The sequence below is a fragment of the Pocillopora verrucosa genome, chromosome 4, assembly GCF_036669915.1.
Source record: "Pocillopora verrucosa isolate sample1 chromosome 4, ASM3666991v2, whole genome shotgun sequence".
NCBI lineage: Eukaryota > Metazoa > Cnidaria > Anthozoa > Scleractinia > Pocilloporidae > Pocillopora > Pocillopora verrucosa.
This window is the reverse complement of record NC_089315.1, coordinates 24819061-24835265: the sequence shown is the minus strand read 5'-3', so window position 1 is coordinate 24835265 and position 16205 is coordinate 24819061. Positions and strand designations below refer to the sequence as shown.

Here is a 16205-nt window from a genome sequence, read left to right as displayed (position 1 = left end):
TAAATAGGCAAAAAATCAAGCGGATGAATGTTTTCATAAAACTAACTGATTGTTAAACCCTGAGGAGTGATTAAAAAGGTAACACAAACTAAACGTTTTGATGACCGAAGCGATTCCGAGCGAGATTGAAAATAATTAGTGTAAACTTCTGTTGGTCGCAACAAGACGTGGCTTCGTGTTCGTGGACAACTTCAATTTTTTCCTTGTTGACAATTTAAAGAAAAATGCTTGAAATTCCTTTGCATAGTTATTATGTTACAATACAATCTTGCCGAAGGGAACTTTTATGTGCCACTGCGATGAATAATCATCCCGTTCTTCTCGTGCAGCATATTTTAAATTTTCTAGCGCTGCAATCATTATTAAAACCCCAAATACTTTCCTTTGGATATTTAGCTTCCTTTTCCTGTCCCCTTTTCATGAAGGGAAATGTTTACACGAGCTGTGAGGCTATGAAAGCGGAAGATTTAAGAGTTTACAGTTACACTTGTTGAGCTTTCATTTCATCATGAAGTTATTGCTCTTACTGAGGAGACGAAATTGGTTGGTGCGGACGAGCTAATTGATTAAGTCCGATTTTGCATGTAGTGTAGTAGGAATCAAGAGGCTATACGGAGCTTATATTCTGACCGGATTTGCAGTTCAGAGGGAACAAATTGAAGGCCTTGCGGTTTTTAGCAAAATCGCTGTTGAGTGCTTTTCATTGTTTACTTGACATGAAGAGTTATGGAGACTAAGACTTTTGAACAAATTGATGCCAAGACAAATTGCAAATTCTAAAATCGCTGAACGAAATCCGGGGACTAACTTAAGTGCCGCGACAAAGTCAACAGTAAAGGAATAAGTCACTTTATGACTTAGCTTGAGTCACGAAGAAATCCAGAATGAAGGTAACCATCCAACTCCACAAATAATAAACGCATACCTCGGGCGTTCTACAAAACCAGTGTTAAATAGAATTTTGCGTTTATCAAATTTCCGGTTGCAAAATTCATCAAATTTTAACGCTGCAATTCGAATTTTTCTCTGCCTATACGAGTCAAATTCCCCTATTTTCCATTCCTTTGTCAAGTTCCGCCGTACAGTCGCTCAATAAATATTTGCATTTTATCGCGATGATCTTTGTTTACAAGGTTTTCTACCGCTTACATCTGATAAGAAACCTCTGAAGTTTTCCGCTTCGGAACGATATGCCACAGAAGGCATTTTATGGACCGCAAGTTTTCGACTGATTGAAATGAAAGATACATGGTAGTGACTTTCACAAGTTTTTTTTTGTCAGAAAAGTATGGTTTCTTTCGTCCGCTAAAGTAATCTACTGATCGATCCCATCGCCAATGTATACATAAGATATTGAATTAATTAATCGAATTAATCAATCAGCCTGTTCGCAAGGTTGTTATTTTTCATCAGTACGTTAACAATTAAAGCGATTCATAGTATTAGGTTTGTGATTTAAATAAATATTTTAAAGTTTACTCGAAAGATAAGTGTTAACTGTAACAAGCTTGGTTGTCCTTTATGCGCGGCCCAGCACTTCAAGCCTGTATACACTCGGTGCCAAAACTCAACCTCGTTGCCAGGCTATGTCCACCAAGTTGCTTTACGCCAATTAAAAACTGCCCATCTTAGACCAAGAAATTTTTTTTCACCTTAAGCTAACGCGGTCTGTAATCATACGAATGATTAACAAAGCGGACGATCGCGAAGCGAGGGCCCGATTTGTTAATCACTCGTATGATCTCAGGTGGCCCAAGCAAACGATTCATTCATCATGGTCATTCATTGACCTCCTACCCAAGTCTCTTCCGCGGGCGTCTGATTATCAAGAAAATAGCCAGAGAGATGCGAACTCGGAAATACAAGTAGAAAACGCTCGTTTTCAGCGAAATACACGGAGAGTTTTGGTATTGAGGCATGTCCCAGGGTGCAATGATCTTAGATCGCAAACTATGGCTGAGAAAAATGCCGATCGGGAGGATTTTCGGGGCGCAAACCACCTCCGCTTGGACAACAGTTGAAATCGGAGTATGCAGCCTTGACTTCGTCCTATGACAGGAATAACGTACAGTGATAGCAGAGCAAACTTAAAATGGTAGAGATCGCCAGAAACTACAACGGACAAACAAGATGTGCGTAAGTTCTATCGATTTTACATTTGGATGAATGAATTTAACGAATGTTCAAACTCTAAATCTGGAAATGCCGACAACGTCAATACATTGCTCTAGCGTAATTTCAAAAAGAAAAGGAAATTGTTGAGACGGTTCGCGATTCGAGACAAAGAAATCGTAGTGATATTATTGCCAGGAGAAGAGTGCTAGTCTCAGGGAAACATCAGGGGAAGTGTTTTAAAGTTATTTTATGCTCGCCAGTTTCTCAAATGACTATTTATTTAAAAAAAAAATAGAATTGTGCTGGTTAGGGCCTATGAAATATGGAAATTTCAGTTTTCTTTGGCAGAGCTTTGAACTTCAACCTCAGTGTTCTTGAAATGTGAAAGGCAATACTTTAGGGAATTTTGAAACGTAACAGTCACAAAAATTAGTGGTAGTTCAAGTCGAGGGACAATCAAGTAAAACAAAAAAGACACCTACCCCGGTACCTCTGTTCTTTAACGAACGCTGAGAGAAATAATTCCTTCCAAAAATCTGCAACCCCCCCCCCAAAGGAATCTAATTACTTTACTAAATCTTAAAACTTAAACTTATAATATTTTGGGAAATTGCAATAATATATTACACGAACCTTCTAAGCATGTAACGCGCGAGGTTGACGTGATTGACAAAGGTAGAGATTGGTCTAACTCTAAACATTCACCTGCATATTATTGAACAAAAACGAGAGGAGACTGAAACGTACATAGGCAAAAAATGATGGCAACTTGCTCTATCATTTTCTTGCTCATTAAATCTTTTAAGTGAGCAGTCACCTTAAAGTTGTTCAGTAAGACCGAGGGGGGACTGAAACGGCGGGTGGGCCATTACCGCTGGACAAAATATTTGGTGAGATATCTCAGTTTCTTTATTCGAATATTCAATCGTCAATATGCTTATTTTTATCTATCTACTGTGATATTTTATTGTATATTCATCGATTCCATACATGTGAGTAATTTAAAGAACGTAAGATCTTTTTATTCTTCAAGAGGCCCTAAGACACGCGGAAAAATTGTCCTTCGTGGTACCAAGAATCAGCCGCTAACAAATCACCAGAGGAAAGGCCAATAACTCTGCTATCACCTATAGCAATAGCAGCCTTTCTAATCATAAGTTTTCTCACGTAAGGTTCTTCTCGGCGAGGCTTTTGCTTTCCACTTCATACATTACACCCATGAATCTCTTCTGTGAATTTTTCTCCAATTCTCGCTTCATTGTTTTAAAGGTTACGGTATAGCTGAATGGAGGAATTTCCCCTTCCTTACCACTCTCCGCCAAAACAAGCAATAGCCCATAATATTTATAATACCCATTAGCCTAAGAGTGACTAATACAAGTTTCACAACGAGGTCTTTTAGTTTGGTCTGTTCTTATCAGTCGTTGTGATCTTGATAATGTTCGATCGCTAAGTGTTTGCTTTCAAGTGTTTCCGCCGATGAGAAATACAGATTCCGGCTTTAAGTCTTTATTTTGTGTTCTTTATTTATTAATTATATCTTTTCAAAGCGTCATAAAACGGCAAGGTTAACAATCGACATGGACTTTGAAGCACTTCCCTACCTTGAACTTACCCATGATGCCTTGCGAAGTTGATTTAATGACAAATCACGCCCCACCGAGCGACCAAATTTGGCAGTATGAACTGGGCTTTAACCAGGAGAAGAATCTATTTAGCCCTTAAATCATGCTTACACAAGATGGAGAAGAGCCTCAGTAACCATCACTTTGTTTTATACGATAGTCATGCATAGAGTGTAGCTTTATAGTCAATTGGTGCCTTTCTTTAAAGTGTGCTAAGTGTGATACGAGTAAACTCTTGTCAGAACTGTGATTGCTAGAGTTTACTTCGCCCAGACACGAATGTATTCTAAAATTCCGTTCGTTCGACCAGTCCTTCGAGCTAACACGACAGACACAAGAGTAGTCTGAAAATTTCTTTGTAACTTCAACTTAGTGTTTTCCAGGATATGCTGCACATGTTTCAAAGGCATCAAAACTTCTCTGAAGTGTGAGACAAGTCAACTGTATTCGAATGTTCTCATAAGCGGGGGGTACGTTTTACAGGATGCGCCAGAATAAAATCAGAGTACGGTAACACAAGACGCCTGAAAGCGCTACTGTGAGATGCGTTGGCTAATGAGCGTGGCATTGAAAGGAATTGTGCACGTTTACAGTAAACTTCCATGATAAGTGAATTAAACCAGCTAGAGAGGATCACCGCTGGAGGAAGTCTACCATTTCCGAATGGATTTTTCGGAAAATAAGGGTGCTTACCATTTATCAAAAAAATCTGGAAATTTCGGTTGAAAGTCAAATTACACGGAATTTTTGTGAAAAATCCGGTCGGGAATTGTAGACCACCTCTAGAGGTATTTCTCTTTTTCCGTTCCGAACGGAAAACAACGGTAATTTCCTCACCATTTGCTAAATTTTCCAGTTTCCAGTCTCTCATCAGCCGAAAACAATTACGGAAAATCGAATTGCAAATGGTAATCGCTATTTCGTTCGGTTGGTTCGCTGATTTTGGAAAAACCCTTACCATGCATTATTCAACGATCGTCCCAACCAGTTTATTCTGAGAGGAGCCCATTACCCAATCACGATTTGCCATTTGAAACTCATACGTAATCACCAAGGGAAAATGGTTTTCCCTCCTGACGTTTGTTAGCTCATTCATGCTGAAAGCACAACTGACTACACAACTGCCCAAAAATAAAAGAAAATGTATTCCATAAGTCTTTAAAGTTCGCACTGGTTAGAAAGATCTTAAAGATGAAATCTATATTGTCTTGTACCTCTAGCCGGTAAGATCTTAGGAGGCCTAGAAACTACCACCGGCTAGAGGTACAGCTTGCATATTTAGTCGACTTTGCCCAATTTCTATTACGGTTTGCTTCACATTTTACTTTTCTGCACTTCCAATTAGTCTTACACTCCTTTTTATCACTTTTTTCAAGAATAGTATAATTTCATTTGTTTTCATTTGATCTTGTACCTCTAGCTGGTAGAATCATAGGGGGCTTAGAATATACTACTGGCTAGAGGTACAGCACGCACACTTAGGGGACTAAGCCCAATTTTTATCATGGTTTGCTCTACATTTTACTTTTATTTAATCCAAGTTGTAGTCTTACACTCTATGAAATCTTTTTTTTTTTTAAAAATACATTTGAATTTTTTTTCTCTTACTTGGTTTTGTACTTCTACCTGGTTGGATCTCAGGAGGCTTAGAAAAGACTACCAGTTAGAGGTACAGTTTGCATATTTAGAATCACTTTTTTCATTAATACATTTACATTTTGTTCTCTCTTATTTAGTCTATAACCTCCAGCTGGTAGGATCTTAGGAGGCTTACTTGAAGTACAGCTTGAATATTTCATTGACTTTGCCCAATATTTATTACACTCTACTTTGTATTTTACTTTTTGGCATTCCATTTTAGTTTGATACTACATTGCAATCATTTTTTCGAAGAACACCTTCTTGTTTGGTCATGTATCCACCACTGCTTATTTTATAGCACAGCAATCATAGGAATCAGCTGAAACTAAAGAAGGCATTATTTGGAAATAAGCAAAGGGTTTCTGGTTGGTATTCAAATAAGAAAGGTTTGATTTCTTTTCAATAACAGCGATTTTAACAAAAAAAAATACAGTAAATAACGTAGGCACAGGTAAATCTCATTTATATAATTGTATAAATTCTGTATATATAGTTGATGACCATTCTGATTTCAAGAATAACTTGCGTACATGCTGTTAAATATCATTGAAAATACAAAGGGAAAATGTCAATTTTGGTGAATTAAAATCATGTTATCCTATGACTACCTAAAGATGAGTTGATTTAAGTATTTCAGACAATGGTTGGCCTGGTCATCAATACTTCTAATCAAAAACAAATATCATAGAAATAGAGACTGTTCCTTTCTAGGAAATTCTAGTTACATTGAGGCAGAGTATTACATGACAAACTTCAGTAAATCTGGTTGACATGTTCAAGTCTAAAATAAATTTTGGGGCAAATTCAACTAAAACTGGTTATATTTGTATTGAAATAAATCCACAACCAAACAAAATACAAATCAGGCTAGTTTAAAATTTATTAACTTGTTAATGATTTCAAGCTTACGTTACACACGTAAGCTGCCCCTCTGGCTAGTAGTGTTTTCTGAGTAATCCAACATCCTACTGGCCAGGTAAACAAGACAAAACATGAAAATATACCTATTGAGTGACTCCACAACAGTAGAAAACAAACATGACGTGTAGAAAGCTTTTCCCATAAACCAAGAAGTTAATTCAATAAGCTAAATCCACCTGCACGAATTACCTCTAACCTGTAGAATTTTCCGAGCCACGCAAGATCCTACCAGCTAGAGGTACACGACCAAGAAACAAGAAGATACTCATGAAAAAAAAATGATTCTAATGTAGTGTAAGACTAAATGGAATTCCTAAAAGTAAAATTCAAAGCAAACTGTAATGAAAATTGGGCGAAGTCGATTAAATATGCAAGCTGTACCTCTAGCTGATAGTATTTTCTAAGCCTCTGAAAAATTCTACCAGCTAGAGGTACAAGACCAAATAAAAAAAATAAATATAAATGTACTCTTGTAAAAAGTAATTCCAAGCAGTGTAAGACTACAACTTGGACTGCAGAAAAGTAAAATGTGGAGCACACCATGATAAAAATTGGGCAAAGTCGACTAAGTATGCAGGCTGTACCTCTAGCCGGTTGTATTTTATAGGCCCCTTCAGATCTTATCAGCTAAAGGTACAAGACCAAATAAAAATAAGTAAATATATTCGTATTCGTGAAAAAAGTCATTCAAAGGAGTGTTAGACTAATTTGGAGTACAGAAAAAATAAAATGTGATGCATACCGTGGTAACAATTGAGCAAAGTTGACTAAGTATGCAAGCTGTACCTCTAGCCGGTAGCATTTTCTAAGCCTCCTGAGATCCTACCGGCGAGAAGTACAAGACAATAGAAAATTCATCTTAGGGATCTTTCTGACCAGTACAACTATGACACGGGCATTTTAGTGGCGATACTATCCATAAGTTTCGTTTACCTTTGCAAGCGCAGGTCTTAGCAGCTAAAGTGTTCAGCTAAAACTCTGCCGAACAAGAAACTTAAGATCGACGAGGGTGGAGGAAACAGCCATACAAAATTAAGCGAAATTTTCTTTATTTAAACTCAACAATGTATCTTCACATGTAAAATATGTTATAATGTTCATTTCTGGTTCAATCACGTCGCTTGACTGTTGGTAAATTGCAGATGGCGTTACCTAAATAGTCCACCATATTACATGTAGCCGACAATTTCCGATAATCATCCGACTCGAAAACTCGTTATCAGTGCTCCTTGGGCGTACTTTTAGCCGGTAGGATTTGGGCACAACCGTGATTGACAGAGTTGAGTCACCGCAGTAAACAGTTTGCGGGTTGGGGCTTGTCGCATACTACAATTGGGTGCATTTGAGTATCTGGGGTTCTCAGTTACCAAATCCTTTGCACAATCAACTGCCCAAACGTGTTAGAGTACACACTACTTCAGAGACTCGTGAGATATTTGCGTTGGATATAAAGGTAAATGCCGTCTACTTTTATTCATCAGTGGAAGTATTGGAGTCAGTCGCTAGTAGCAGAGTAGAATTTGTTTACGATAAACCAGCAGGCAACTGCAAATTTCAGTTAAAAGTATTCGTTCTTCCAGCTTAGAACACTGTATGTAAACTATACGTTTACAAATTAACTTTTCTGTTTGAACAGGACTAGTAAATGTGAAAAATTTGGGCAAGAAATTTGAAGGCATTTGGATTTTGAACCGTCACGCAACGTATCAACAAATCGTAGTTAAAATTAAGAGGGAACCTCAAATTGCTAATCGTAAATCCACAGGATAATACTGGACTTTCTCATTATGTTATATCTGTCCGTAAAACTTCGGTTGTTGGTAGCAATAAACGGGAGTTGGAAGTAGTGAAATCATTTAAGTATTAATTTTCGACAGTTGCAGACAGCGTGGCGCGACAGTAATTATCATAAGCCTAAGCTCCAGCTGTGAGATGATCATCTTGCTCAATAACGGTCATGGCGGAATTTTAAGAGTTTGTACGGGAATATTTACGACCGCTACAAGAAATAAAAAGTACATTCTCATGCGGACATTACATTACAACGTTACGCCAAATTCTCAATTAAAATACCTCACCTTACTTCTACGGCGTATCGCTTTTAAAGCTAACCCTAAACCCTAACCCTAACAACAATTGAGATAACACCGGAAATATTATAATGGCCTGACTTTCTATTTTTAGTTTTACAGATTGAGCATTGACTTGTTTCTCTTTGAGGGAGAACATCTGTCAGAAGTTTGGACGCTTTTTAAGTTGGAAAGGTAAGAATATCTAACCAAAGTTAGGCAAAAGTTTACCTGTATTGCAATGGGCGTCTGTACTGTTAGACAATATTTGAATTTTTGGTTGCTTTGAGCCGTGGAAAGAGCGTTAGATGTTTCTCGGATTCGGGAATTTTGACTGAAACAATTGGAGACTTTCCGGACGATTTACCGCACACGTTTGCCCGATCACGTGGCATTTCATCTAGAGCTAAAGTTTTTGCAAACCAAATGGTTGGGAGATCTTGGCCCAGTAATCCTTTTTTCGTGTAATCGTGATTTTTCATCAAATAAATAGAAAATAATACATGGGCGCGCGTAGATATGGAATTTCCGTGTGTAACTCGATAGCTCACGAGTGAACGCAGCGAACGAGTGAGATGTCGAGTTGAACACGAGAAGAGAAATTCCATATCTTCAAGCAACCATGTATTATTCTGTTTATCATATAAACACAAGAGCCCTTTACTGAGAAGAAAAGCCGACTTCATTAAGGAATGAAAATAAATGAATCGACAATCCTCGAATAACAATCGTAGAGTGCGTTGACGCTGACTCTCTATTTTGACTTTCTATTTTTAGTTTTACAGATTGAGCATTGACTTGTTTCTCTTTGAGGGAGAACATCTGTCAGAAGTTTGGACGCTTTTTAAGTTGGAAAGGTAAGAATATCAAACCAAAGTTAGACAAAAGTTTACCTGTATTGCAATGGGCGTCTGTACTGTTAGACAATATTTGAATTTTTGGTTGCTTTGAGCCGTGGAAAGGGCGTTAGATGTTTCTCGGATTTGGGAATTTTGACTGAAACAATTGGAGACTTTCCGGACGATTTACCACACACGTTTGCCCGATCACGTGGCATTTCATCCAGAGCTAAAGTTTTTGCAAACCAAATGGTTGGGAGATCTTGGCCCAGTAATCCTTTTTTCGTGTAATAGTGATTTTTCATCAAATAAATAGAGAATAATACATGGGCGCGCGTAGATATGGAATTTCTGTGTGTAACTCGATAGCTCACGAGTGAACGCAGCGAACGAGTGAGATGTCGAGTTGAACACGAGAAGAGAAATTCCATATCTTCAAGCAACCATGTATTATTTTGTTTATCATATAAACACAAGAGCCCTTTACTGAGAAGAAAAGCCGACTTCATTAAGGAATGAAAATAAATGAATCGACAATCCTCGAATAACAATCGTAGAGTACGTTGACGCTGACTCTCAAGATGGAAAAATGCGTTGAATCATGCTGTTCATTCATAAACCTGACCGAGTGGCGCTAAAGGCAAGTGGCGTGTAAGAAGCTGATTGGCTATGTCAACACACGTGTAAAAAATAACATATTTTTTCACGTGTGTTGTTACGGCTTTTCTCAGGGCCGGAAATCCTTGTATAACACCGCAGTTTCCATGATAATGCATTTTAGAGAGCGAGAGTAGGCGTACCCACTATATACTTTGTATTCAGTTGGAAAAAAAAATTGTGATGAGACAAAACATTCTCTCGATAGACACCAGACAGGTACGATAATCTTATGCCTGGCCATAGACTTCTCACGGTCACAATGCAGAGTGTGGGAATAACTTACCTGACGCAATTATTTATTGCTTTTTGTTTTCCCTGACTCGACTGAAACAGACTAAGTGAGAACAAAGGTGCACTTGGCGAGTTAATACACTCCATTCTTTGTCATGTATGTCATGCATGTTTCAAGCACAGCACAGGAATACTTAGATACCTTCTAAAGAAACCAAAAGAACGTCATATGGTCTAGTAACAGTGGAAGATATTTATAGTTGGTACATAGGCAGCAAATTATAATAACTTGCTGTATCCTTTGTCATTTTCTTGCAAATTATATGTTTTAAGTGAGCAGTCAGCTTTAAGCTATTCAGTAAGACCGAGAGGGGACTGAAATGGCGTGTGGGGCATTACCGCTGGACAAAATATCTTTCTTTCTTCAAATATTCAATCATCAATAGGCTTATTTTTATCTATTACTGTGATATTTTTTATTGTATATTCATCGATTCCATATATGTGAACAATTTAAAAAAAGCAAGATCACTTCATCTTTTAAGAAGCCCTTAGATAGCCGAAAAAAATTGTCCTTTGTGATCTCTACAAAGGTAACAGATCAACGAGGTACATTGGGTCTGTTGAATTTTATTTGTATTTTCTTAAAGTAGAAGGGGCAAACCCTCCAAGCACACTGTAAAATGAAAAGAGTGGATTTGGCCCAAAAAATGGGGCCAAAGCGAGCGGGTCCAGTTTGGTATTGGCTTGGGGTCAATTCAGCCCCATTGAAATGGGGCTGTTTTTGGCACCAATTTTTGGGGCTAAATTGACCCAATTGTGAGGGCCAAATTGGAAAGAACTGGAGCCACTTTGGAATTTAAAGGGGCTAAAATGGCTCCAAAATTTCAGCCCTCTCACTAATGACCCCTTAAAAAAATAGCCAATTCAGTTCCAATGTGAAGCCAGTTCAGAAGAAGAGGGCTCTTTCCTCTCCATGCGTGATTTTCCAGTGCAATCATTGCTGGAAATTACACCCAAGAGACACATGTGAGTAAAGCTTTCTAAATGTGACAATGTAAGACAGCTTATAATCAAGACTGATTAAGAGTGCAGAAAATTATCAAAATAACACGAAGACAACAAATGGTCCGGTTTCTACACAAGAATATAGATATTGTTTGATTTGTGCATCTGAAAAACAAAGAACCTTAGAGCAGCATAGAGTATTCTTCCAGTGGATGTCAGAATACATGTACTCATATTGCTACTTTAGATATTATCAAATTTCAGCAAGTACTACCTCAGGCATTTGCCAAGACATTGAAAACGGAGGAAACAGTGACAAGACTCTACCTGTGTCTAATTTCAAGCAATGCTTGCTCTAAAAAAGTCAAAATTGCCTTTGACTGATTATAAGAAACATTGAAAATATAAAATGAGCCAAGTAACACAATGAGAGCTTCAAGAATTTCATCTTGTGGGAGGTGACAAATTACACTTCCCTCTGTTACCATATGCAGGAGATCAATGTATTAAAGATCTCCAACAATGAAAATTTGTGCCAGACATAATCTCTGATTGCTGAATCAACATTAGCTACTCTATGCAATAAAAACAAATTTTACAACCACATAAAAAACAAGCCAAAGTGCAAAAAGTGCCTGTAGCCTGTAAAAATTGCCTGCTAGTCTGCCATTTTTAGTTGGTCAGTTTCCCCTCATTTCATTTTATTTACTAAGCTTATATATATATATATATATGTTATTTTTCTTAAACTATATGCCAAAACACTAAAAATGGATATGGAAATTTGACTTAATACTTGTAATTTGTCTCCCCTTTAAGGCTTGGGAAAAAAAATTGCATGACTCCCAAAATATCTGAAGAGAATCAGCTATTCCATGTGCCATATTTATCTGATGGTTTGACAACAGGACATTTTTAAAAAGTTGCTGAATGAAAAGACTAAGCAAAAGGATGGCAAAATCAAATACAACCCCAAGGTACTTGAACCTTTGTATCTGGACTTCATAAGCAAATAGGCTCAGCAATTTTAGCTGTTCATTTTTGTGCCAAAGTAGCAGTTTTTTGGACTCGTACCTCCAAAATGGTCACAACTTCATTCAATGCATATGTGATAGCAAACACACGAGAACAAAGGTCATGAACTTAAAAGTCAGAGTGATTATTCTGTGCCTTTTTAGTTTAAGGCAAGAGATTCAGCGCCACAAAATTGTCTCTTTTCACTACAAGCAGAAGAGGCAAAGCAATAGATTTTTAAACTTTACCAATCCATTCAGTTTCCATGTCAACTAGTATCCTGTCAGCCATACAAGGATACTCTGCAATAATTTCTTTTTGCAATCCACTACAGCTCAGAGTGCTTTGGGCTGCTGGTGAGATATCCCTCCTGGATATCCAACTCTACTGAGGCAGAGAACTGTACAAAAAATAAACAAATGAGCAATTAATTTGTTGCTGGAGAACAACAATTTTCTGCAACTACAAAGTTTCCATATAAAAATCAGGGCGTGAAATTGCGCCCAATACAAGCGCCAATGCGACTAAATTTTTCACTTTGGCGACCAAATCCTGAAAATTAGTCGCCAGATTGGCGACTAGAATGTTTCCTCATAACCTTACCTAAAGATTTATTGAATTAAAAAGATTTGTAAAATAAATCCGCGGCAAACTTCCTCGTTAAGTTCGTTTCCAAAACGCAGCACATGCATCTCTATCAATGACTGGACGCCATCTTGGATTTAGACGAGCTTGGAATTTTGAAAGCTATCTAGGAGGAACCTATAGGTAAACATTTGTTTTCAAGAAAATTAAACTGTGATAACATCCTATCAATTCACTAATTTTTTAATTTACCAGATTTAAACTTTGGGTTTACTTTGTGCATAGCGCAAGTAAATACATATCTAATATATTTTAATAAAAATAGAGCAAATCTCACCATTTTTGTTGGGTGTTTTCCCCGACATTTCTCCTCTTTAACTGACCAACTGGCACCTTGTGTGTTTTCCTTTGGGATAAAACCGAAGAAAGTAATCGATAATGTACTCTTCACCGTCCCGCTAAGTTTAATCTATAAACACTTACTTAGGCAATGCTCAGTTCTGTCGCCTCGTCCGTAAAACAGATCCTTGGCCGATGTCACTTCTAAATTTTCATAATCGCTGATGTTTTCTGAATCATCAATCGACGTTTGAAACGTGTTACTCGAAGGACTTGATTCTACACGCTGAAGAGAAAGAGCCAAAAAAATCAGTTTAAGCGAATACAAACAAAGACATAGACATAAAAATATCAGTTAATCTTTTCAAGAAAAAGATTAAGAATTCAGAGTGAGAGACACTAAAATCAGGTAATCTTGAAATAAGTAAAGTCCATCCTGTGCAAACGCAGTATTCAAACTAGAGCGTCTCTAGCTCTCGGCGCCATAATTAGAACCCATGACCTGAGTTGTGAAACCGCTGAGACTCAATAAGGCTCAGGAGAAAAGGCGAACTGTTTGTTGTTTTACGTTAGCGATGTATCGTTAAGTAGTCATCTTTTTAACACGGTTATTGGGCATGTTTTATGTCGATGAATCGTTGTAAAAGATATTGAGGAATGATTAAAGAGTATTGCAAACAAACCGTGTTTTGAATGTGGTGATTCCTAGCGAGAGTAAAACAGTTCAGTGCTGGAAAAATGTAAAGGTCATATGTGAGGCAGTCTCTACAAAAGAGAGGGTCTTTCGCCATTTTGATTGTTTCTTTGCACGTAACTAGGAACCCGATCTTTTCCCTTTGGATTGCCTTCTTCGCAGATACTCAAGGAAAAAGCTTATATCAGCTGCAACCACCAAGTCAACAATATGTCTGCCGCTTCAGATTGTCCGGAGATCGTGCCGAAGAGTGCATCTGAGGCTAAAGGAACAGACTTTTGTGGTGGTAAAAACAGCTGCTATATTATCCGATCTGATGTGGGTGTCTACATGAGGTGCAAAGATATTCACGCTGGTCAAGATATCAAGATTCACCGTCTAAGTGAGGCCTGTAGATGGGGCGATCACTACTTGGCCACTGACTCTCATTTCTACATCATTAAGGGAGATGAGTATCGCAGAGTCACCGACCTGAGTAAAGACGAGGACGCTGTGGTTTACTCTCTTCATCGCAACTGTCGCGGAGGAAGCGGCTACTACTCTGCCTTTGGTTATTGGTACATCGTGTTTGCCAACAGAGGCACCTACAGACGAGTGAGTAACATGAACAAAGACGAAGACGCCGTTGAATATAAAATCCACCAAGCGTTCCAAGATGGCATCTATTTCTGGGGTAACAATAATTACGTCTACTGTCTGAAGCAGGCTGGAGAAAGGGGTGTCACTTATCACAGAAGCACCAACATGAACTTGAACAAATATTGCGGCGACTTCAGCGTTCACGAGTTAGTGCTCAAGTTTATCCCTGGTGGTATAGCACACACCCATGGAAAAGTGTTCGGGTATTGGAAAGATGTAAAATGTCTTCAAAACGACTCCGACACTGCCATTAAATGGGGAAAACCCATCAAGAAAACCGTTGGATTTGACAGGAGCACAATGTCCTCCATAGAGTTCGAATGGTCCATCGAGATGGGAATAAGCGAAGAAGTAGGAATGAAAGCCCAAGTTTCAGAATTGATTGAAGCTCTCTGTAAAGTTCAGTATAGCCTCAAAGAGAAGTTTGGGGGAAAGTTGGTCAACACAGAGCAGTTCGAGTGGAGTGACACCACTGAAGAAGACGAAAACGTTAAGCTGAAAATTCCACCGAACACCAAGCTGTACGTTTGGCAGTTTCAAATGGGCTTTGGAAAGAAGGAGAACCTCTTCAGCTATGACACTGCGATCACATACGGTAAAACACCACCTGAGGAAACATTAGAGTATTTCATGCATTAACCGTCATCCTGAGTCGGGCTGAATCGGCGCCTGTTTAAAAGTGTGACACAAACGAACCTTAGTAAGAACTGTGAGTGCTTAAGTTTCCTCTGAATAGACATAAGTGTGTTATGAAATTTCTTATCTTTTTCATTTAATCGTTGAGCAGTAGACAATAAGTTTTTTGAGAATCAATTAATATACTGCATCAAGTACAACAAAAGCAAACATTTTTCTGTTCACTAAAGTCGATCAATTTTTTCGGTCTCCGAATGTGTCATTAACGCCTTAATCATTATATGCTGTGCTAGTTTGAGAAGCAACAAACCCCATTTAAAGTATGAGACAAGTCAATTTTAGTCTGTTAACTAATGTCGATCAATTTTCAGTATATTCTAGTGAACTAATGAGAGGTAACCACGAAATTAAAAAAATATATATACACTTATGTTCACTTTAACTTATGTTCGCGTTTCAACAGACATGAGTGTGTTTTCCTAAGGGTGTTTTTATGGTCATTTACTCCTAGAATAATATATACCGCGCGTACATGTTCAAAAGGTTACCATTACTGCTGTGAAGCGTAAGACAAGTGAACGTTTGTGTTGTATGTTAAATTGAACATAAGTGCATATATTTTTGAATTTCGTGGTTACCCTCCATTAGTCCACTAGAGTATCCTACACCTGTTTAAAAAGATATTAAAGTGCAGTTAAGTGTGAGACATGCAATTGTTCCAAGGTCAGAATTGTTACTAATCGATTTTACTTTGAGTGAATATGAGTGTGTTTTGAGTGGCACTATGATACTATTAGGGAAAAAATGTTGAACTGGCAATATAAAAATGCTCTAACTAGGAAAAAAATCACGCGGATGTATGCTTTCGTAACTCTAACTGATTGTAACAAACCCCGAGGATTGATTAAAACTGTAACACAAACTAAAAGTTTTGATGACTGAAGTGTTTCTGAGCGAGATTGAAAATATCCAGTGTGGAAAAATGCGAGCGCAAAACCTCTGTTGCTCCCTACAAAGCGTTGGTTCGTGTTCGTGGAATACTTCAATTATTTCCTTGTTGATAATCAAAAGAAAAATGTTTGACATTCCTTTGCATAGTTATTATGTTAGAATACTATCTTGCCGAAGGGAACTTTTATGTGCCACTGCGATGAATAATCATCCCGTTTTTCTCATGTAGCATATTTTA

At 37.9% G+C, this 16205-nt stretch overlaps 1 protein-coding gene across 4 annotated transcripts in view; it reads left to right on the top strand.

Moving 5' to 3' along the window:
* The first annotated feature begins 763 nt into the window (after window positions 1-763).
* Window positions 764-16205, top strand: part of LOC131776814 (uncharacterized) — a 56310-nt gene continuing 40868 nt past the window's right edge. Inside the window, exons 1-4 of one of the 4 annotated variants that reach the window (XM_059093020.2) lie at window positions 7501-7755; window positions 8487-8566; window positions 9149-9228; window positions 13866-16104. In XM_059093020.2, coding sequence (XP_058949003.2) covers window positions 13952-15019 — 1068 coding nt within the window. In that variant the 5' untranslated portion in view covers window positions 7501-7755; window positions 8487-8566; window positions 9149-9228; window positions 13866-13951 and the 3' untranslated portion in view covers window positions 15020-16104. Of the gene's footprint in view, window positions 891-7500; window positions 7756-8486; window positions 8567-9148; window positions 9229-13865; window positions 16105-16205 lie in introns of those variants that run through there. The other 3 variants (XM_066165060.1, XM_066165059.1, XR_010717182.1) reach the window with 3 other exon arrangements.